General features: G+C 38.3%; 2 protein-coding genes across 4 annotated transcripts in view; both read left to right on the forward strand.

Annotated features, from left to right (window-relative positions):
- Nha1 (Na[+]/H[+] hydrogen antiporter 1) overlaps positions 1 to 22,606 on the forward strand; it is a 117,297-nt gene that overhangs the window by 52,605 nt on the left and 42,086 nt on the right. For all 3 annotated transcript variants that reach the window (XM_012489178.3, XM_003695475.4, XM_012489177.3), the window contains exons 3-4: positions 13,352 to 13,616; positions 19,466 to 19,669. In XM_012489178.3, coding sequence (XP_012344632.1) covers positions 13,352 to 13,616; positions 19,466 to 19,669 — 469 coding nt within the window. The remainder of the gene's footprint in view (positions 1 to 13,351; positions 13,617 to 19,465; positions 19,670 to 22,606) is intronic.
- Positions 1 to 22,606, forward strand: part of LOC147657017 (uncharacterized) — a 94,902-nt gene that overhangs the window by 21,886 nt on the left and 50,410 nt on the right. The window lies entirely within an intron of this gene.

The raw sequence follows: 22,606 nt of genomic DNA on the forward strand, positions 1-22,606 counted from the left end.
CAATACTCAAGAGAGAGATTATTATAACAACACAAAAATAAAAAAGTAGAAATAGAAAAGTCTCGGATTGATCGCGAGCAACGATGTTATCGTACGCGCAAACTTTCGTGAATATCGCGCAATTTTCCATTTTATTTTTTTTTGTTGTCGTTAATACTCGCGAACGATAAACCCCGTCTTTTTTCAGAATTTTACCGAAATAACGCGATATCCGATGGATTAAATAACAGATTTAATTTCTTCGGGGAGCGGAGTGAATAATTAAATATATACGGCCGATATAAAATCGGATTTTTATAAAATTAATGGAACACTCGATATCGAATAGAACGAATTCAACGATATACGTATACATATATATATATATATAATAAATCGATCGTAATTTCTATCAATTAGGAAAAAAGGGTTTAAGCATTGTTTAAGTATTGAGCGATACCAACCGTCGAAGAAGAAGAAGAAGAAAAAGAAGAAAAGTAAAGAGGATGATGATGAGGAGGGAGAGGAAGGGGTGGAGAGGAACGAGTGACCCAATAAACGATCGTCGTTGAATAATCGACGACACGAAAACGCGCGAAGAAAAGGATCGCGTGGATGGGGGACGATTTCTATCGAAGCAATTAGAGAAATGAAGGCGAGTGAAACGGGGCCGATATCATATTGTTATTCCCGTTTCCATGTGATTTGGTTAAAAGGCTAACCGGGAAGATGATCCGTCGAAGCTCGGGAGGCAATGAATCGAGGCGATGGATCAAAACTTTTGTAATTCGTAAGTGTAAAGAATATTGATAGATAAAAAAAAAAAAAAAAAAAGGGGGAGAGAGAGATACCGATGGGAAACGTTTGCATTATATCGTATCACGATATCCGCTATTTTTGTTTTCTTTCTTGTATTTGCACGCTTCCAATTGCCGCCGCTATGCAGTTTCCGATCCTACGCAATTGTTCACAATGTGAAAATAAAATTTGAATGGAACAGCGAACGAATTTATACATAACGAAGGATAACAAATATATCGTCGATTTTATCTGTATACACTACTCGCACTAGTATTTTCAAGGAATAATTTTCCTAAAATAATAAATTCCAGAAATAATTCTCGACAATGAAAACAACTCAATTTCACCGAACATCTTCTCATATATATATATATATTTCCAGATTCAACTTCGAAACTTAATCGAAACGTAACGCAATCCACTCTTGTACAATACCTATTAATTTTCGAGCTCTGAGGATCGAGCTCTCCCTGAAATAAATTCGTTCGAGCCAGAAAAGTAAGACTCGATTAACAGAGCCCAATTATCCAGTCGAAACTAGTTACCACCCGACGTATTAATTAAACCCAACTAAACACTAAACGGTGCGAGCTCACTTATCAAACCTTCCCCCAATTGATTTACCTCTTCTGTTCCTCTCAGCGGCCACACCCACGTATCATCGAATAATTATTTGAATTATCCACCTGCTCGAAACTGCGCCCACCCTCCCAAGAGAATTCGAAAGACAATCGCCGCGCGTTTCGTTCATCCTCGCCCGACCTGGCGGCAAATGGCGCGAGTCTGTGAGAGGAGGCAATGACCGAAATTGTAACCGATAGTTCATCATCAATCGATCGAATTTCTTCGGTTTTTTAACAAGATATCTTTAAGAATCTTCTTCTTCTTCTTCTTCTTCTTCTTTCTTTGCTGGTTTCGAAATTGAGTTTCTTTGCGCAACTTTTTTTTTTTTTTTTTTTTTGGAATTAATGTTTCTAGAATTTCAATTCGCTTTGCTATTTCGTTTCGTTCGATTCGGTTGACACGAATCTCGATTTTCTTCGTATCTTTGATTGTGACGAAAGTCGAGAATAATTTGACGTCTTCTCTAATTTTGGAAAATGGGGATTCTTGTATTCGGACGTTTTTGATTCTAATTGGTAGTTTGCTGCTTCTATGGATCTTATTTTCGATGATACAGATTTTCATTTCAGATTTTTATATACAACTTGCTATTAAACTTGGTCACGACGATTTCGAAATTTCTACATGCACACGTGTACTTTCTCACCTCTCAAAAGAAAAAAGAAAAAAAGAAAAGAAAAGAGAGATTCGAATGGAGTGGAACGATAGTTTTAAAATAGTCGCAGTGGGGATATTAATTAAAAGAGAGTTTTAAAAAACACGTGTTGCAACACTGTCGAAGAGCGACCTCGGCGCGAAAAGATGGGTGGCGGTGGAAAAACAAATTGAAACGGTCGAATAAAACATCGTGTGCACCAAGTTTCCGTTGTTGATTCATGAAGAGAGAGAAAGAGAGAGAGAGAGGGCTTGCCTCGAATGGTTGTTGTTGTTTGTAAAGCTTTTTTCTTCTGCCGTGTTGCATGGATGTTTACTCGCAGTCACAGAGCCGCGGATAGTTGACGGCGAGTTAGAGTTATCGTCCCCCGTTGTTACTCTTCCCTCTGTAAAGTCGAATCGTTGAAAATCTCGTCGAGAACGTCGAACCGTCAGAATCTTCTCGATCGATTCTAGGTCCAATAGCATCTTAAATACAACGAGATAAAATTTTATGTGCGATGAAAAATGAAAATTGCGTCTTTTGGAAGAGCAGTGAGAATAAGGAAAAATAAGATGTATTTGAATTCGTTCGGATAATTTTACTAGAGAAACAACTAACGTTATTAAAATCGACTCTCTATTCTTGCCAAACGATTTGAAAAAAATTGAATTTACAACGCGAGACGATATCCTCTCTCTCTCTCTGTCGAGGGACACCTGAGAATTGACATTTACAATTTTAGAAATATATTTCGTCCAACCGACGACGAGAAAACCATTTGCAACGCGGCGCGATATCCACGTCGCATTAAACAAGGAACAAGACGCATATCAGCCTTGATCTGCGCTGCACCGTTGGTAAACGTTCTTTGAAACGGTGGCGGTTATATTCAACGGATGGAGATGGGAAAAATCCTGTTGAAAATTTCCACAGGCACGCGATGTGTCTTTGAGTGGCTGTCACCCCGCCAATCTTTTTCATCTCTGCTCTAGCAAAAACTTTCAATGTTTATGATCATTTCTTCGCTCAATTTTCTTCTCCTACTTTTTCCCTCTTTTTTCATTCTCAGAAATAATTAGTTTTAATTGCTTTCCAGGTTTTTCGTTCAAAAAAGAAAAGGCAAAAGGAAAAGAAAAGGAATGTATATATATGTGTGTGTAAGAAACGTTTGCGAACCAACAGTCACATTAACTCTTGATTTCCTCGTTTCGTTTTATTTTTGCCCCTGGTGGAAAGTTTATCACGAACGTTCGATTAACTCGTTTAGTTTTGCTCGTTTCGAATTGATCATACACGAGCTCCTGTATCTTTCACAGAGAAGCTTCACTTTAAAATTTTATTCGATTTTTATATTAAACATTCGCGCCAATCCCTTCTCCTTTCAAAAATATTTCACCGCTCTTCTTTATTAAGGAATCGTTCTTCGCCCGAAACGATACTTGAAAAGAAAAAAAGAAAAGAAAAGGATAAAATCTAAAGATACTTTTATCGAGGTATAAACGTATATCGAAGATGGCAGAAAAATATTGGGAACAACAGAGGATGGAAAGATCACGTCACAAGCGTATCAATCTCCCTTAACGTTTATTTTATTCGAAATTTTTATCTTATGTTCGAGAAAAACCCTTTCTTCCCTTTCATCCCCTCGATCCTTCCCTGTACATTTCCACACACACACACTTGCGCACGATGAAACATTCCCACGTCGAGAAGATCGCGTGCATCTTCTCCACGTCGCGGGCATTTAAATGCAAAACCGAGAAGGCGAGACGGAAGAATGGGGTTCTCGAATGGTGGTCGAGTTTCGAGGAGGATCCTCGTTCCTCGTGAAAAATGGCCGCGAACCTACGCTCGACCCATTTGACAACATGCTCTTTGCGACCCTTCGCGCTTTTTCGAGCGACACGAAACGATTTTATAATCAAGTTTCTTAATAAAGAGAGAAAGATCTAACTCGTTTACAAATTGATACTGCTGTTAATAATCGGTGATGTAACGAAATAATCTGGCATAAATCGGTGATACGAAAGATAGGAATTGGACTGGATTTTGAGATTTATACGAAGATTTAATTTTTGGGAAGCAATATTGCGTTAACGTGTGATTGTTATTACTCGAGCGCAAAAGGGTTAATATTTGCGTTTATATTTCGTGTCTTAAAGAGGAGACGAATTCTCTGCGTATTTTTCGTTCGTGTGCTCGTGCAAAGCGAGTTTCCAATTGGCTAAATCCCATTTTTTAATTTCGTTTCAACACCTAATTTCGATGAAGAGTGATCCGATTCGATCTAAATCCGTTCAAAACGAAGGAAAGAACGAAGGCAGATTTTTTTCTCGTTTCAATTCAAGAAGAGGATATTTAAATCCTATTGTTATTAATACTAATGCTTTTGAAATATCCTCCATCCCTTTAATCTTCCTTCCAAAATTTCCTCAAATTTCTCCAAGAATTTCGCTCGTAAGGAGGGACGAAAGGAGAACAAGTTGGAAGGAAGAACGTGAATTACGTGAAATCCTAGAGCGTCTCGCCCTTAGACGAGATTCCTTTGATCCTGGGAGAGCTATCGACGCATCGAAAACGCTCGTTAAAACGGGAAACCTCCTCCACGGATAGCCGATTCCAAAGGGATCGTAAATCAGTGGCTATCGATGCCGCGTCGAACGCTTGTCTCCTCGAAGAAGGGGAGGAGGATTGTGAAAAGAGATTGAAAATTTCGTTCGTCATCGTTTGGATCCGCTGTAGAAGGTGATTTAAAGGAGGAAGAAGAAGATTTGGCCTCGTTGGTTCTTGTTGCGTTGATGGAATGTGAATGTGACGAGATTCGAATTTTAAAGTCGTTCGCGCAAGGAAGAAGGAACGATCGCGTTCGATAGCTTTCGAGTGCGCAACTAAATTTCTCCGAGCCTTGATCCACTTTTTAATATTTATTATCCACTAAATCCTCGGCAAGTTGGAAGCTAGCATTTCACGTACTTCACGCTCTAAAGAGAAACCATTGAACTGTCAACTAAGCATGTAAGGAAAGATTATGCAGAAGATGATAGAAATAAGAATTTATAAAGATTCGATAAAGGGATTCAACGTGGAGGGTATATGTAATAATAAGAGCCATTCGGCTTTTCTGATATTTTTTTCGAAAGGTAAAAGTGTCGATAAGGAGAAACGATGGAAAGATATATATAAAAGAGTAAGAAAATGGTTGGTAATGGGTTTTCGATGGGGGAGGACGATTATTTCAAAATATGTCTCGAACAGACGACAATGAAAAGAGAAATGAAATTTTACTCGTTTCAAGATACGAGAAGAATATTTTATATTCACTGAAACAATTTATCCTAAACTATTTTACATCTGGAGCGCAACGTTCTTTTTTTTTTTTTTTCATTTCCAACTAAACAAGGTTTAGAAAGTTTTATCGATGGTTTGTAAGTTGGCTCTCTTCCAACAAATGCAAAAGATACAAAAGAAGAGTTTTCGGATATTCGAGCTCGCGTGTTTGTTCACCGACATCGCCATCGTCCACTTCGGATATATCCATCGTTAAAAACTTTTACAAGATCGTTCTTTCTTGCGTCAAAAAACGATCGTCCATTCCATAAATTTGTCCACCCAACGCGATCGAAGAATAATCGACGTTGCGAAGGGTTGCGCCCTCTTCATCGAAATGATCGAGAAACGCGGTGGCACGCCAGCGACTCTCGTGTTTCTAGGTTAGCGGAGTTAAGGCCGATTCATAGGGATGCACAAGGAGTAGTACGCGACCCCATCGTTTCGATCGATAACGCGTTCGCCACGCTACGCCTTATTCACCAATTGCTTCACGGTTGATCGTGGCCAAATAATCTTCGATTGCTCGACCATCGATTCGCTCGTTCGGATTAAGCGTTTTCGGAAACGTTGGAAGGAGGGAGAGGTGTCAGTCCATGATGAAAGTTTTCAGTTTTCTTTTTTTTTTTTTTGGGAAATAAAATAATTATTTAGAGATAGTATGTCGATGGTAATGATACGGAGTTATATTTAAAATTTTCGATGTTTGTTTCGGGTGGTGGAAGATGGATTTTTGGAAACGAGATGTACAGGTGTTTCTTTGCTAATAAGAATTATTTTTAAACTTTTAAATTAGTTAGAATTAGAAGAATTCTTAATTAATTTCTAAATTTTGAAGAGAGAAACTTGTTAATTCAGCCGAAATAACTATTTGAATCACAGTTGTTGTCTTTATATCGTTATAATATAACCGAATTTTCAGACAACAGCTTCCTCTAAAACTTCTCCCCTCGCTATAAACTCTGACCATTCTCTCTCACCTCGCTCTCCAACAACTCGCTCTCCTCCTCCACGATCATTTATCTTCGTATCTCCGCGCGATGCAACCGTGCTATCAACACGGTCTCGATTCCGAGCGCGTTAAATTTGAAACACAAGAAAAAGAAAAATTTTCGTTTTAAACATCCGATTAAATAACCGACCTCGTTAATAGACTCCGAGCTGATCAAAATTAAATCCACTTGCAACTCCTCAAACTTCCAACTTTCCATGATTCGAGATAATAGATCGGAAATGAGAAGAAATCGGGCAAACTTCTATTACACGAATCGCTTGTTCCCCAACAGGTTCGAATAAATGGAGTTCTACCCCTGCGATTCATTCGCGCATCTATCTCTCTGACCCAAATAACCCCCTCCGACTTCTTTCACATAAATTCCGCCACCGATTCATTCGTCGGAAAAAAAGGGATAAAAAAAAAATACACCTCTTCGAACACCTCCCCCTCGTCCATCCATTGCAAAGTTAAAAAAAAAAAAAAAAAAAAAAGAAGAAGAAGAAACGAAATTAAATTGACCATCGCAACGCGAAATTTGTTAATCGTGTTCAACGGGAGGATGAGAATTCTCCATTCGATGAAGGGACGATGATGTGCTACGACGAGCACATGAAAAAGAGAAAAATAAGGAGAAGGAGGGAGAAGAAAAAAATGATAAAAGGGACGATCGTGGAAACGAGGTCGGGGCCAGAGTTCGATCGAAGGTCGAACAACGATCGGGTCCAGTGGCGTGTGAAGTTTCGGCTGTGCGTTGTTTCGGTCGTGCGCATTAACGGCCAACCATTGATTCAAATTAGAGCACATTTCACCGAACGTGTGTGTATATACGTGTATATGTAGGTCAAGTGTTCTCTTCTCGTGGCGCGACACATTTCGAGGAAGGAACAAACCAACTGGCCAACCGACCAATCCTCGGCCGAATGATAATAATTTTCTGCGCGCGCCTCCCCTCAGACGCTATTCTTCAAGAGAGAGAGAGAGAGAGAGAGAGGGAAGAGAACTCTTTTCCCTCCTCTTCCACTTTGCTTTTGTATCTTCGCGTGGTTGTATCTTTCGCGAGGGGGCAGGGAGAGAGGGATTTTCATTAAGCTACCATTGAACTGGCTTCTTCGGGGTTGTGTTAACCCTCGTAAGTAAGGGTTAAACATACCGTGACCGGGTCAAAAGGGAAGACTCGCGCTAAATACTCGCCGATCTAAATTTATATCTAATTTATACGCGTGTAATTATCGATAATCTAACGAGTTTTCTTTTTTTAAAAAAAAATTTGCATTCTACTCGATGTTACAAAATAAAGATACAAAACGATACGTTATTACGTATCTAATTTATACGCGTGTAATTATCGTTGCTCGCGCGATAATCTAACGAGTTTTCTTTTTTTAAAAAAAATTTGCATTCTACTCGATATTATAACATAAATATGTATAAAACGATATGACAAAATTTTCCAAAAAATCGGAAGAAAATTTCGTTTCGTTTTTCTTTTTTTAGCGTAACCATCGTGTACAACAGAATCGAAGATTGCGGCCGATAAAAATAAATCGAAATGTCTTGCATCCCGTAGCATTCCCTCTCTCTCTCTCTCGTATCCTAGGACAAGAAGAGGAATGGAATTGTAAATTCTGCTAATATTTCTTCTTCGCTCTCGCGTGTCCGAGGCCCCTCTTGAAAACCTTCTCTGTAGAGGGAGTACAAGAGAAACTTGAATTATTTAAATAATCGCGCGAGATTGGAACGGACATTTTGCAGCGGGACGGTTTTTAAATAACTTATTTTCAACCGTGCACCACCGATACGCGTTCTGCATTTACACCCTCGTCCATCCCGAGGGATGGCTCGATTGGTGGGATAAATCAGCCGAGCGTGTTTATATCGTGCTTGTGTATTCGTTTCGTCGATTTTCTCTTCTTTCCTTTCTTTCTTTCTTTCATTTTTAACGACGCAATAAAGGAGTGCGCAAGGAGAAGAGGATTCGTTAGAGAAGAGATCGAAGAATCTCTCGGCGTTACACGATAGATTTTCGAAATATTTATTATCCGAATTGATGAATCGACTTTGATTTAATGATGATTTTAACGGGGTATGTGTCGTATCGGTTTATTTATATCCGTGGAGATTTTTCATCGAGGTAGGTGTTCGGTAATCCTGCGTATGAATTATGAAATCATTCGTATTTCCGCGAGATATAAATAACTCAGGAAGTTGATTCGTTAATTGTTCATGATCGTGGAGAGTGAAGAGGATGAGGGAAAAGTGTGAAATAATTTTGAATGCGCATTAAAACAAAACTACTACCGGCCGTTTTATCGAAACTTTGCGATATATGATTTATTACGCTCGAGATAAAAAGAGCGGAACAAGGTTCTCCCTTTCGTCCTCCTTCTCTTTTCGTTTCGATAAAATGTTTGCAACCTTTTTTTTTTTTTGTGTGTGTGTTTAATCGTTTTAATCGTTCGAAAAGCGCGACGAAGAGAAACGAGGTAGGCGTATAAAACGAGAGGAATTTTAACTTTGAAATTAGAATTTTGAATTTTTCGAAAAAAATTTTTTCTCCGAAGAATTCTCGAAGGAATTGTCTCGAGGTATCGAAGGTAAAGGAAACGTTGAAAACTGTTCGACGATATGCGGGAAAACAAAAGTGGAAGGTTTGGAGAAAATTTGAAAGTTTATTCGAATAAAGAGGAGGGCGAATAGATGAGCGAGTTCTTCGGTAATCCATTTCTGTTCCTCGCTCATTTCCGCTCGAATCCGTGCTATTTCATTTTCAACCATGTCTCCCTCCTCTCTACCCATAAATTTCCGCTCCCCGGATTTCGTTTTCCGAATTACAGTAACTTTGTTTGCGGATAAACTTTAACCTTCCGATGAAAGGAATTACTGATATCCCGTGGAAAAATCATATTTTCTTCGAACTCCTCGCTCCCTCCCCCTCCAGTCGATCTAACGAGTAATCTACGAATTTTCCTCTCCGCTTTTTTTTCTTGTTTCTTCATCGAGGATTAAAAAAGAAAGTTTTATTATCCACGAATCATATAATTCGTTTCGATAATGGATACTTTCTATTTCTCGCGGCGAAATGAAATATTGATCTTCGCGTCGTAATTGATTTACATTACATTGTATGTTTTATTAATCCAACATCGACGTTAATAAACACGCGAAATCACGTGTACGTGAATATTTCTTTTCGATCACCAAAGATTCACCTATACTCCATTAAATTCCATTAAATCAATTTAATATTCCAACATTTCGACACGAATAATAAATCTAACCTGGTGTAAATTTTTCCTCCCTCTCGTTCGTAACGAGCGAAAAGTTTAAGATAAACTGACCTGGCATCGATTATTCGAAAAATTTCCATCCACTCGAGATATCGAAAATCGAAACGAATTGTTCGTATTCTTTCTCGAAATTCTCGAAAGGGATGAGGATTAATCATCTAAGAGAAGGATCTACGATCAAATATACCGATTTTTCGTTGTTCCTTTATTTGTAATATACAAATATATAGAGAATAGAAAATGATTCGCGCAATTCATTATTTTCTCGTCTCTCGATTCTGTCGTTCGGATTAAATTTGATTTAACTTATCAGGGATAATTGGCTAATATCGGCTAAATCTTATCTATCGTTACATTCATGTGATCGACTACTCGATCATTGCTTTCAATCTGCCGGATCAAAACAATCGGCCGTGTCGTGTCTATCGAACGAAATCGAAAATCATCGAAACGATTTCAGAAAATATTTAAGAACGTAGATAATCGACGTTTATTTATCGATGAAACGATAAAAGAAATCACAAGACAATGGTTGCATCACCTTCGCATCGCGAATGACTTGCACTCTGTCAAAGTGTGTAATAAATAAATATATATCTTTCCATGTGACTGAACAGAGTAAATATTTTTTTCGCCTACGAGTTATTATTCAACAGTCGATAAATACTGTTTTTTTTTTTCAAAAATTAAAATGATTTTTATACGCAAGAAAATCATCTTGATGTCCAAAATACGTTTTGATGAATTATTAAACGGACGGAAATGGGACCTCTACAACGGATATATCGGGATTAAAGACGAATCTGCGTGGATTCGATTTTTTTTTCGATAAGAAAAACGACGATCAAAAAGATTTAACTTTTATAGTGAAAAGTGGAATTCTTCGAGGAATTCTTGGCGTCGATTATTGGTATTATATAGAATAATTCTATCGTATTTATATTTCTACGCTATTAATAACGCGTGAATACAAAATCTGTATAACTGTGCAAGATTGTTTTTTTATCCCAAGCGTTTACTTTGGTCGTTATCGATACATCGATGCTCGAGGAGAGAATTCCTTCTTAAACGAGAAGGAACACGAACCCGGTTAACGAGGTGGAAACACATTTGAAGAATTTATTCGTAACTTTGGAAAGAGGACGGGTATTCTTTTTTTTTTTTTTTTTTTTTTCTCTCCACAAACGCAGTAACGTTACGCAAGCAAAAAGCTAAACCTATTATTCCACGAGTGCAACAACCTGGGAAACTGTTCGATACGTCAATCGTCAACATCCGCGGGTGCGTCGAGCAAACAGTTTCTATTTCTATTTTTATTTCTTTTGCCATTGAAACGTTAAAACACTCGTCGTGTACACTCGTCGAAGAAAATTTCGCGTTGAAATTGTGACGAGTGAACGTAGAAAGTGAGTAGAAAAAGATTTTCAAACGTTGTGGTTCGCCATTCCTTCCTCTCGAACTTCCTTCCTTCGTTCGTTCTTTGAAAACGATATTATTCTTCAATCAGGGGGTTAGAGGAGAGGAGAGTTAGTCGGGAATGGATCCAAATTTTCTTTCAAAAATTCTCGCTAGCTTGTAAGGAGGAGGAAAAGAGAGGGGGGAAGGGAGGGGAGAACCTCGTTGAATTTCAATTGGATCCGATCGAGACGAAAACTTTTCCTCCGCGATTGGAAAATATTGGAGAGGGGGTCATTAGCGCTTTCTTCGAGGCGAAAACTCGAATTAAAGGTTAAAAGCCATACCATACCCTCCCATTTGTCCCTTTATCGAGTTTCGTGGATAGGCGATAGACGTATTTTTCCACCAGCGCTCGAAATAATGGAAGGAATTTCGATTCGATCCCGTTGTTGTTGCAATTGATTGAATCGATCGTTTCATTTGCTTGTTTAAAATTCAAGTGTGCAAGCGATTGGAAAATTTTAAATATGAATAAAATAATTAAGAAACATTGGAAATTATTTTTTCTTTCTTTTTCTCTTCTCTCTCATTTAATTTCACTTCGTGTTTTTAATTGTTATTAACGTATCTCTGCGAGTAATACGAAACATTACTGGACATAATGAAAAAGGGGTCATATTAGATAGCGTGTAGACATTCTTCAAATTGCAAAACAGGCGATGAATTGATTAAGCTTTCTACAACAAGCTTCCTATAAGTTTTTAATTTACGCATTAGATTTTTCTTTTCTTTTCTCTTTTTTCAACGAAAAAACAACTGAGAAACGAAGATGTTGTCGTCCGGTACCCTATTTAATCATAATTATCGTACAATTAACGTTTGTACAATATCATTTAACCTAGCTTTCTACAGAATTTCCAAGCAAATTTTTTTCAATATTTGTTCCACGCGCAGAAAAAAAAGACGCAATCTTCGGATTCAATGAATTCTTCGACAGCGTTAACTTTGAGCCGGGTATTAACGAGCAACGACATAATTTTCATCGTTTCATCGAGTAATCCTCCTCCGAAGCAAATATCAATTACTCTTCCTCTCTGTTAAACACGTTCCATACAGTAGGAATTATTCGAGGAATTCACCTTCTTACATTTTTTCCTAAAGCCTTAATAAAAATATCTCTCCGTGTAATTTTCCTCCATTAACGAAGGGAAACTTCACGCTCGAGAACACCGTCAAATTTACGAGAACAACGATCGTTAATTTGTTTCTCGAAACAAAATTCGAAAATGATCAAAATTACCTCAAAAACCGACTACCATCGAGAACCCCCTATCCAAATATCCAAATTTATCCAACGATGCTCGTACGTCGCCTAATCATAATCCATAAAACAACCTCCCCTCCCCTATTTTCTCCAGTTTCGAGGTTGGCGTATCGACAAATCGTGGAGGTTGCTCGATTCGCAGAAAATCCCGTGGAAACCCCGTCGACGAAAGCCCCGATGATGAAGATTCTCGATGGTCGAAGACGACTCGAAACTTTGCCGGACCGGTTCCAAAACTTATCCTATTACGAGTTTTCGAATGCAAGGGAGGGAGATGGCATTTCTTCTTTCGAAGGAAGGCGATCGACGAGCAGGAAAACGCGTCGAATTTACACCGCGGTTGATGGAAGTCGTCACCGCGACGATGTGATCGGGATACGTGTTTCAAGTGGAAGTTTACGTTGATAATCGAGGTTTCAAGGTTACCACGATAGAAGATGTATTATTTGCGTAAAAGTTGAGGTTGTGGATTGAAGATTTTGTAGATCGTTTAATTATATAAATTAACAGCGGTTCGGATTTAAAAAGTTTAGAAATAGAATTTTTTTATAGGAAATTGGGCGAAGTTAATCACGGAACGGTTTCGTTTTACGTTGCATTAAATTACTTTGCAATTAAATTTAATCGATTGTGTTTAATTGTGCAATCGTTGGATATATTGTGTATAATAATTTCAATTAGTAAGGTCGATTTCAATTAACCTTTGGAAAGAATTTCATCGATTTGATTGATGTAGCGCCACGTCTCTAATCTCTCTGTTTCTCGGATTCAGATCAACAAGAAATTCTTTTATCGTACAATCTTGGAACTCTAACGATTACTCTCACGATGTATGAATTTTTCAAACGGAATCGAAAATCTTAAACGTCCCGAGAGAAATGTATAAATATCATAACGCAATAAGGAATAAATTATCGATGTTATATTTCTGTTTTATTCTGCGTAGAATAAGTGATAAAAAAATATTGGTGTTACAGGAAAATCGCTCTAGTCATTATCCTCACGAGAGCCGGTTTGGATTTGGACCCGAACGCCTTGAAAAGATTGAAGATCACTGTGCCGAAACTCGGTCTGATACCGTGGCTGGTCGAGGCGCTTGTGATAGCCATACTCACCAAGTATCTTCTTGATTTACCTTGGATATGGGGTTTTTTCCTTGGGAGCGTGGTCGCCGCCGTTTCACCGGCGGTTGTCGTGCCCTGCCTCTTCAGGTTACGCGCCAAAGGTTACGGCGTTGCCAAGGTAAGCAAAAATTCGAATTCGACGATTTTTATTATATATTTATCGATGCAAGATCGACGTAACGCTTAGGGAAGAAATTTTCGTTCGATCGTTTAACTAATAGGATGTTAAATTTACAAAAAACGAATCTTTCCCTCCAAATAATTTCACGAAGAAGGTGTTGTAATTAATCTTAAAATTATTCAACGAATATCTATCTAAAAATTTTTGGAACGAGGATATAGTTTGGAAACAGGTGGATGTTGTACGTTTCCCCAACGAAACGGTACAAACGAATTTAATCTAGTCTAATTTAATTTACCTGGAAACGTCTGCAAAGTGCTTCGAGATGTTGAGCCAAAAATGGAAGAAAAACTCAAACTCGTCAAAATTATGTCCCGTAAATATCAATTATCAATATCAAATTAATAACTTCCCGCGGTTCCAAATAATCGAGCATTCACCGTTCCAATTCCTTCTTAAAAATAAAAGCTCGGCTTCAACTAAATATTTTCGAAGCGAATTATCATAAGAAGATGGTCCAACTGAAAATCTTTCTAAATAACTTCCAATCGCTCGATAAAATGCATATTTCCAAACTTCGAACACAAGCACTCCACTCCAGCAACCCTTGTTGAAAATAATTCAAATCAAAATCTTGGTTTTCTCGTCGCGTCGAATTTCGCCGTTTAAACGACTCGTTCGAATCTTGAGAATTTTGCATTCGTAATGCGAAAGTTGCATCCGTTGCTACCTCGATGATGTCGCAGGATGTCTGAAGACCTGGCGCGTCGTTAATTAAATTTTCTTTGAAGGAATTCCTTCCTTCGTTGCGGGAAAAATTCGTAGAGGGAAACGAGACTCCCTCCCCTTTTTCCCTTCCCTTGCACGATCAACTTTCTTTCGAAATATGCTTAGAACGAGTTTCCACTTTTCCGTTTCCTTCCTTCCGCCCAATTACAAAAAATGGGACGAAATTTGGCGATCCACGAAGTTTCACCGATAAAATTAAACTAACGGCACGGAGAGGATTTTTATTTTTTCCATTTTCATTTTCATTTCAATGCTAATTATTTATTTATTTTGTTTTTTGTTTATCAAATTTTACGTGTATAGAAGGTACTTTTCTCCCTAAAGAAAAAAAAAAAGTTTGAAAGAAATAAAGATTTTCGATTCTTTTTTCATGGATGATCTTTCTCGCGAATCTATAACACGTGAAAACTCGAAAGTTTGGCAGCGTTGTATATCGTCGTATCGGTATCTCGTCGTGCTCTCGGCTTACACGGTTTAATTGGTTAAACTAGGAAAACCGTTTAAAACCTTTTGAAACGTTTCCAAGGATCGAAGCGTTTTCTGCTTCTGGTCCAGGTTGGAAAATCGGTGGCGATAAATTCGACGGAGAGCACCATTGAATTGGACACGGGTCCAATGGATTAAACAGCATTCTGTAATTGCGGTAACTTACGGATGAGATCTCGGTGGACATGGTCCATGCGCAGAGGGAGGAGAAGAGCGGATGATTAAAAAGGATAAGTTAGAGGTTTAACATCGATCGATCTGTGATTTGTTTCTTTCTTCTTTTTTTTTTTTTCGAATTTAACGGTGAATTCAAAATATTTTCAATCGAGAAGAGAATAGAATTCCATGTTTTTAACAGGCTTCGGTCTCGAATTCAAAGGATTTCTGTTTATTTGGCATTTAGATGGGATTACAGGTTGAACAACGTTTCGTAATTAGATCGGAGTAATTTCGGGTGAATTTAACCGGATCTTGGAAGTTTATACTATTAGCCACTAATTGTTCACATTTTGAAGAAACTGACCCACTATTTGTAAACTTTTCTTTCCACTTCTTTGTATTTTCTACAAATGTATAAACGGAAAATTTCTCGTCCATGGATTGCATATTCCCTTCCTACGTTATTTTCATATTTTATATCTATTTCACGATTCCCAATTTTTCCTCCTTAACTTTATATCGTCGAGTGTCATTCGACAGAGAGAATTTCGAATGGATCCAATTTTTCCAACCCTTTCTCTTTCTCTCTTTTTTTTTTTAATCCATCCTCAGCACATCCTCGCCAAGAGGATGTAATAAGTATTTTTAAGTATTTTTTTCGAACCCTATTATCGAACTTTCGTTCTTTTTCTCTCTCTCTCTCTCTCTCGTTCGTTCACCCCTTCATCGCTCGTAATATAAAATTACGAAAGGGAACACGGTCGGATAATCGGTAAAGACAATCTCTGAAACGCACCTTTGAAACTCGCCCCTTTTATATCGTAAAGGCTGTCGAAAATATCGTTTGTCGATGACCGGGAGGTGAGATAGGGATGGTAATCGATATTCAGACAGGGATGATGGTGGTGGCGGCCTTTATTCGCGGGACCTTTATCCCTGCCTTCTTGGAATGAGCTGTCGGTAACAGTTCTTATTGACAAATCGACGTATTCATCAAATCTCGGGGCGGGCTGCGCGAGAGAATTTCAATGAATGGCTAATTGAATACCGCAACCGTCTGACCGTAACGATCCACCGACTATACTTGTCCCGACTTGTTCCAACCCCGCTTTCACGAATTTCGAATTCGAGAGAAAGATATAATTGTAAACGAAAAAAATCGTATGATAAAATCGAATTCATAGCCGTCTGGCATCATAACGATCCATCGACTACTTGTTCCGCGTTCCAACCTCGAATACATAGAGATATATATATAATTGTAAACGAAGAAAATTGTATAATAAAATGGAATTCATAGCGGTGGATTAACAAGGAAAGATCGAGGAAAGAATAAAGAATGTTGAAAGAGAATTTTATTATACTTAAAATACTATTTTAGCTTTTAACGTATGATTGAAATATTCGTGTAGACGAAATAAATTGGATTGTTGGTCGCGCGGATATTGGAACCTAAGAATACGTTTAATACGTGTGTGTGTGTGTATATATATATATATATATAAAGAGCAATCAACGTAATGAAAGTAAGTACAATAAGTTGGCGTGGAAATATTTAAAAAGCGTTAAAGTTTCGCAACGACAATAACTCTCTCTCTCTGTCTTCTTTTTTTCTGCGCGAGAGAAATAATGTCACGTGGTGTATATTCGAACGTTCTTAATTGTTTAATGAACGCGAGGAAATAAACGAGGCTCGTTCCATTTAACAAGGAAACGAAAGAATTATTATCGACGAATTAAAATTGACGGTATTTGTTGCTTTTTCCACAAACTTGGTTCAAATATTCATTTCCAGGTGTCGAGTAAGTAGATTAATCTTTACCATTCCGTCACTACTTTTATACAGCCTTCGTTAAGCTATTAATTAGCATAAGTTGTCGGATCGAGAAATAGGAAAGTGGTTGTCGAAGAAAACGTGTCCTACTTTTCTTGAAAAAAGAGGCGGGTAAAAATAAAAACGAATCGAAAAATAAGTCAACCGATAAATTTCGACACATATCGAATAATGCGAATTATTTGTGCAAATTCTAATTTCATGCAAACTTTTTATCTCGTATTATATTGGAGGCTCGCGAATATTATAAAAAAAGAGATTTAGAAAAAAATATTAGAATATTAAAATCGATTTAATCCCTGCCCCAACAACGAGAGGATTAAAAATTTTATCCTCCCTTCGAAAGACTTTCGAATCCCAATTGCAATCATCGATCTATAAACTTTAATTTTAGAATTTTATTTTAGTTAGAAAATTTCTTATTAAATCGTTATCGATTGATCTAACGAGAAATATGCGTACGAATCTCTGCACTCGTTTTACTATACCGCAATTCCTCCGATTTCAATCAAAACGATTTGTCGAAACAATTAGAGGGTAATTGACGATCGAACTTGGAAACCGCAGTTTCGAACTAATGCGAGGTCCTATCCTCGAAGACGCAATCCTATTTAAAATGATAATGTCGGAAAATAGTGGCGAGAAGAAGAAGGTTGGTGGAGGCAAAGAGAGGAAGCGGTGGGTGGTGGGCTTAAATAATTCAGTTTAGAAAATGGAGTGGAAGCTGTTTGAAGAGTGCAAAGGCCATTGCTGGGAATGCGATATTCATGAGCTGAAAGATCTAGACGAGGAGGGGGAGGTTTTTTGTTTATTTCACGGGGTTGCGGCGAGGAAGAGAAGAAATTGAACGCTTTGTCAAGAATGTGCCGCGTAATTCGCATTACCCCCCCGCGAAGATCAAAGAGACCTCTTACGTACCGTTGTTTCCTCGCGACGAATCAAGATGAAACGTTTTCGAGGGAAAGTGGTAGCTCGATATGGAAATCGTCGAACTCCTTCCTTCCTTCCTTCCTTCCTTTGCCCCCTCGTATTTCTAAATACCCGTGTTTCCAGAGAAAATTTCTCCGGAACAGGCTTTCCTTTTGACGACCAAGAGGTTACAATATTCTCATTGCGCGAAAGTAAAGATGCGCTCCAATCTTGTTAACGATCATTCAATTTTTACAGGATTTTTAGTTTGAAGGATTTATATTCAAAAAATTAGGCTTAAAATGTTGCATACAATCCACGGTCTAATCGTAACAAATCAATTTAATCTACGATTATTAATAACTTCCTATTAATAGTTTAAATAACGATAATTAAGAGGTAAAAAAACAAACAAGAGATAAGAAACGCACTCGTAAACGGCACTCAATTCTGTTCGTTTCCGTAAATTTCCGTAATTAATGTTAGATTAAACGCAACAACAATTGCAAACAATAATTTCTCAAATACCGATCGAACGAGATTGCTGGTGAAGCGATGAGGGCGCGAAGGGAGGGAGGAGAGTGGGAAAGAAAGAGGAGTGGAAGGAAGCGTGAAACAAAGCGAATCGCTGACTGGCCGAAAACGTTTGTCGAGGGAACCGCGCGATTCGATCCAAAAGAATCCACGCTCTTCTCTCCCTCAACGGCCCTCCCTTTAATCCCTCCCCGTCATCTTCCATCCCCCCTTTCCATCCATCAAGCCGGATTATTTTCACTGACCTCGCCTCCCCAACCTCCTTAATGGTTTTTTCAAGTAACTTCGCGAAGGGAATCAGATTGCGATAACGAGGAGGTTGGCCGCGAATGCGTTGAAATAATGCTTGGGGAAATAAGGGGAAACGTGAGGGGATCGATGGAAAAGTACGTGGATTCCTGTCGGTCCGGTTCGTCGACTCCTCGAGAGAGGATGGTTAATAATTCTTTTCTTCGTTGCTTCCCTCTCCCCTCCCGCTTCTCTTATCTTTTGTTTGAGGAATCTCTTTAAGAATCTCTTTAAAAAAAAAATCTCCTCGAACAGGTTGAAGAACAGCTTTTATCAGGGGGAGGGAGGTTTTACTGGGACGCGATCTTTGCGCGTGATTATTGCGACGATATTTCGTTTAAAGCGCCTACCGCGTTGCGTAACGCGATTCTTTGCGTCGAAATTGCGTAAGAACGACAAATAGATACGAAGAATGTTAATAAAAACGTTCGCTCGCAGTTGAGTAGTATAAAAAATAAAGAAAAGTTTTTTTAACTAGTTAAAAATTTCGAATAAAGTTACTTCGAATTTAATTACTTGGCTATTGTGGTCGATCCGCTTCTCTATATATAACTCTGGCCACTGCTAGTTATTTACCGATTGTTACGATTCCGTTTCGAACGATAAATTATTCGGGTAACTCGTTCCAAACTTTATTAAATTTTCACCGCTCTGTGTCTGTCAATTGCTTCGACGATGCAAAGATCGACGAGTCGTCACGATTGCGAAAGAAATGTATGAAAGGTATACTCTTTATCAGTGTTTGAGCGAGATTGTAAGATATAAGAAAATGGAGCGTGCATTTTTCTTTCTTTCGATAATCGTTCCGGGTCGAGCCACTCACTCGATTATTGATTTCCTTTCCCAGGGCATCCCAACTCTGATCATCGCCGTGTCTGGAATCGATGACGCAGCATCGGTGGCGGTCCACGGAATTATACAGAGCATTATGTTCTTTCCTAACGCGATACTCTGGTATCAAATCCTGCAGGGACCTATCGCCATCGTTGGAGGTCTCGGATTCGGCGTCCTGTGGGGTTGGTTGGCCAAGTACGTTCCGGAAAAAGGAGACGTGAGTAATCTGATCTTTCTTTCAACCTTCCTTTTTTCTTTTTTTTAATCGTCGCCAATTAATCGATCGCGCATTTCTATTTTTTTCTTTTATCGACGAGCATAAGAATAAGAAACTCTTCGAATAATATCTTTCGCGTGAAAATTAATAAGATAATGATTAAACTCGAGAAAGCCTATCCGACGTGTTCGCTCGTTTCCAATTATTACCAGCGCTTTATTAGATATTTATCAATGCTACAAGAAGAGTCTAAATCGTAATGTAAAGATTCTCCGTTTATAAATTCTAATCTTAAAAGTCTCTGATCGAGTTTCACTAAACTATTACGTGTGCAAACAAGTTCCTTTTTGCCCAAATTCAAGATTTCATCGCGTAAATCAGGATTGCAAGATTACCCAATCGTTTCGATCCGGATGGATACCGCTTGTGACTTCCAATACTTCCGCCGATTCTTCTCGCGTCTGATTTTCGTCCTCGCCATTCCTCCTCGAACTTTCTCGATGCGCCCGAACGATCCTCGCCTTTCGAATTAAAATTTAAATCTTTAAATCTTCGCTACCACTTTTTCCAGCAGTTTCGACAGCCGATTTTCAAGGCTGGAACGCAAAACATCGTTCGAAATCGTTTCTGCAGCACTGGAAATTCTTAGATTGCTCGTCTCGATTCTTTTTAACTCTTTCGCTACTACGGGCGACTATAATTGGTTTGCACAAGAAGGCGCGTATCGAGCGATTCGAGTATCTTTTCATCAATTTTTTTTTTTTTTTTTTAATAAACATCGTCAAAGCAACTCGAGTTGTAGAGAGATGTTGCTTTTCTCGAGCATATTTTTGGCGCGGCGAAAAAGTGGTCCGTAACGAAAGGGTTAAGAATATATTTTCAGGATAATTTGATATATAAAAATCGAATCGTTCGACGAGAAAAATGATATTTCTTGGTCAAATTTTGCCACTCGTGTCCTTCCCTTAATCCTTATTCTCCGATATAGCCAAAGACGCGGATCCTCCATCCATTTTTGATGCGACTCGTTCAGAAGTCGTTCGTGGCGAAAGGGTTAAAAACGAAAGAAGGCTGTTTCTCGATGGCGTCGCGAACGGTAAAGCGACTCGGTGAGAAGTTACGATCGTAGAGAAAAAGGAGAGAAGGAAGTTATTTGCCTGCCTTTTGAATCGTGGCTCCCTCAGCTCGCGATCAAGATTCGTTGCCAAATCGTGGAAAATACGCGTCGTGCCATTTAATAGGTTTCCTAATTGGCGTTGGCGTTGGCTCGTCGAACCGGCCTGCGATTCTCATCGTTCCTCCTCGATTTATCGGCCGAACAAAGGATGCATCCATTGGGGCGAATTTTTGCCACTCTCTATCTCTCTTACTCTTCGTTCTCCACGTGTCAAAATCTTTCGATCGAGGATGGAGAATTTTCGCTCGATGCAAATTTCGTTTCGCGCCAATTCTTGGGGAAAATTGCCGGGGAAATGGATATAGTTTGGATAGATAGAGCCGTTCTCGATTTTGAAAAGCGAGTCAAGAGTCTCTGGTGAAGGAATATTTATTTGGAAAGATTTGGCTCGATTTTATCGATTTCCTGTCAATTTCATTGCCGAGATGCGTAAATGATCAAAATCTGATCCGAAAATGAATACGAGTTACTGTGAGTCTATTATCAATGGAATTCGCGCGTGTTTATATTATTATAATCCGTTTTGTAACTTTTCAAGATTTCGAAATAACGAGGAGACTTGGCGAAAATCTTTCTCGCAGAATTTCTATCCGATCGTTATGGATCGGAGTGGGAATGGAGAGAATTTTAACCGTTGAAGTTAAGAATAAACTTAAGGATAAGTTGCTCGAATAACAATTAATTCTAACGCGAAACGATCGAAGTTATAGAAAGAACGGGTCAATTATAGCGGCTATGAATAAACGTTCGTTCGAGCATTCTAAATCAGATTGAAGTAATTTTATAATTTTGTTTACGTATTTATTTTCAATACAATGTACTCGTGGTAAACCACCAATTTAACATTCTTATCTCGCAATACCTCGAGAATTCGCAAGTAGCAATAGTCGGTGCATAACCAACCGGCTTACTGCAGTACTCTCGTCGATAAACTTCGATCTTGAGCGTTCTCGGTTCAAGATTACTCGGTCACAAACATTGAATCCTAGAAAAAAGTAGAGAAAAAATAATTTTCATTCGCAAAATTATTACTTACTCGCAAAGATTAAATCCTGCAGAAAAAAATATTCTCGCCGATTCGAACTTTTCGGCGTTCCTCAAGGAAATTATCACTCGTTCGCGAAAATTAAATCTTCCAGAAAAGAATACTTTCAATTCGATCGTGTTCGCAAAATTATTACACTCACAACGATTAAATCTTTCGGAAAAAAATGTTCTCATCGATAAGCTTCGACCATCCTCACTTCAAGAAAATTACAAAGATTAAATCTTTCAGAAAAAATACTTTCAATTCGATCGTGTTCGCAAAATTATTACTCGCAATGGTTAAATCTTCCAGATAAAATATTCTCATCGATAAGCTTCGACCATCCTCACTTCAAGAAAATTACTACTTAAAAAGATTAAATCTTCCAAAAAAAAAAAAAAATATTTTCTATTCGATGCTGTGTTTCCTTCGAGCAAAATTATTATTTACTACAGCAAAGACTGAATTCTCTAGAAAAAAAAAAAAAAATAATCTCACCAAATCTTCAAGAAAAAATGCTTTCAATTCGTTTCAAGCAAAATCACCACTCACTCTCAAACTCTAAATAACTCTAGAAAAAATAATAGTTTCGATTCGATCGAGTTCGAATCGCAAAATTACTTATATTAAATTAAATTCTCGAGAGAAAAGAAAAAAAAAAAAAGAGAGAAAAGCTCGATCATTTTTCTGCCCGCGTAGAAAGAATACGAGCGGTCGTTTAAAAATTTCGTAA

The sequence above is a fragment of the Apis florea genome, unplaced genomic scaffold (genome assembly GCF_048593485.1).
Source record: "Apis florea isolate Af1SG1 unplaced genomic scaffold, ASM4859348v1 contig_3367_pilon, whole genome shotgun sequence".
NCBI classification, from domain to species: Eukaryota; Metazoa; Arthropoda; class Insecta; order Hymenoptera; family Apidae; genus Apis; species Apis florea.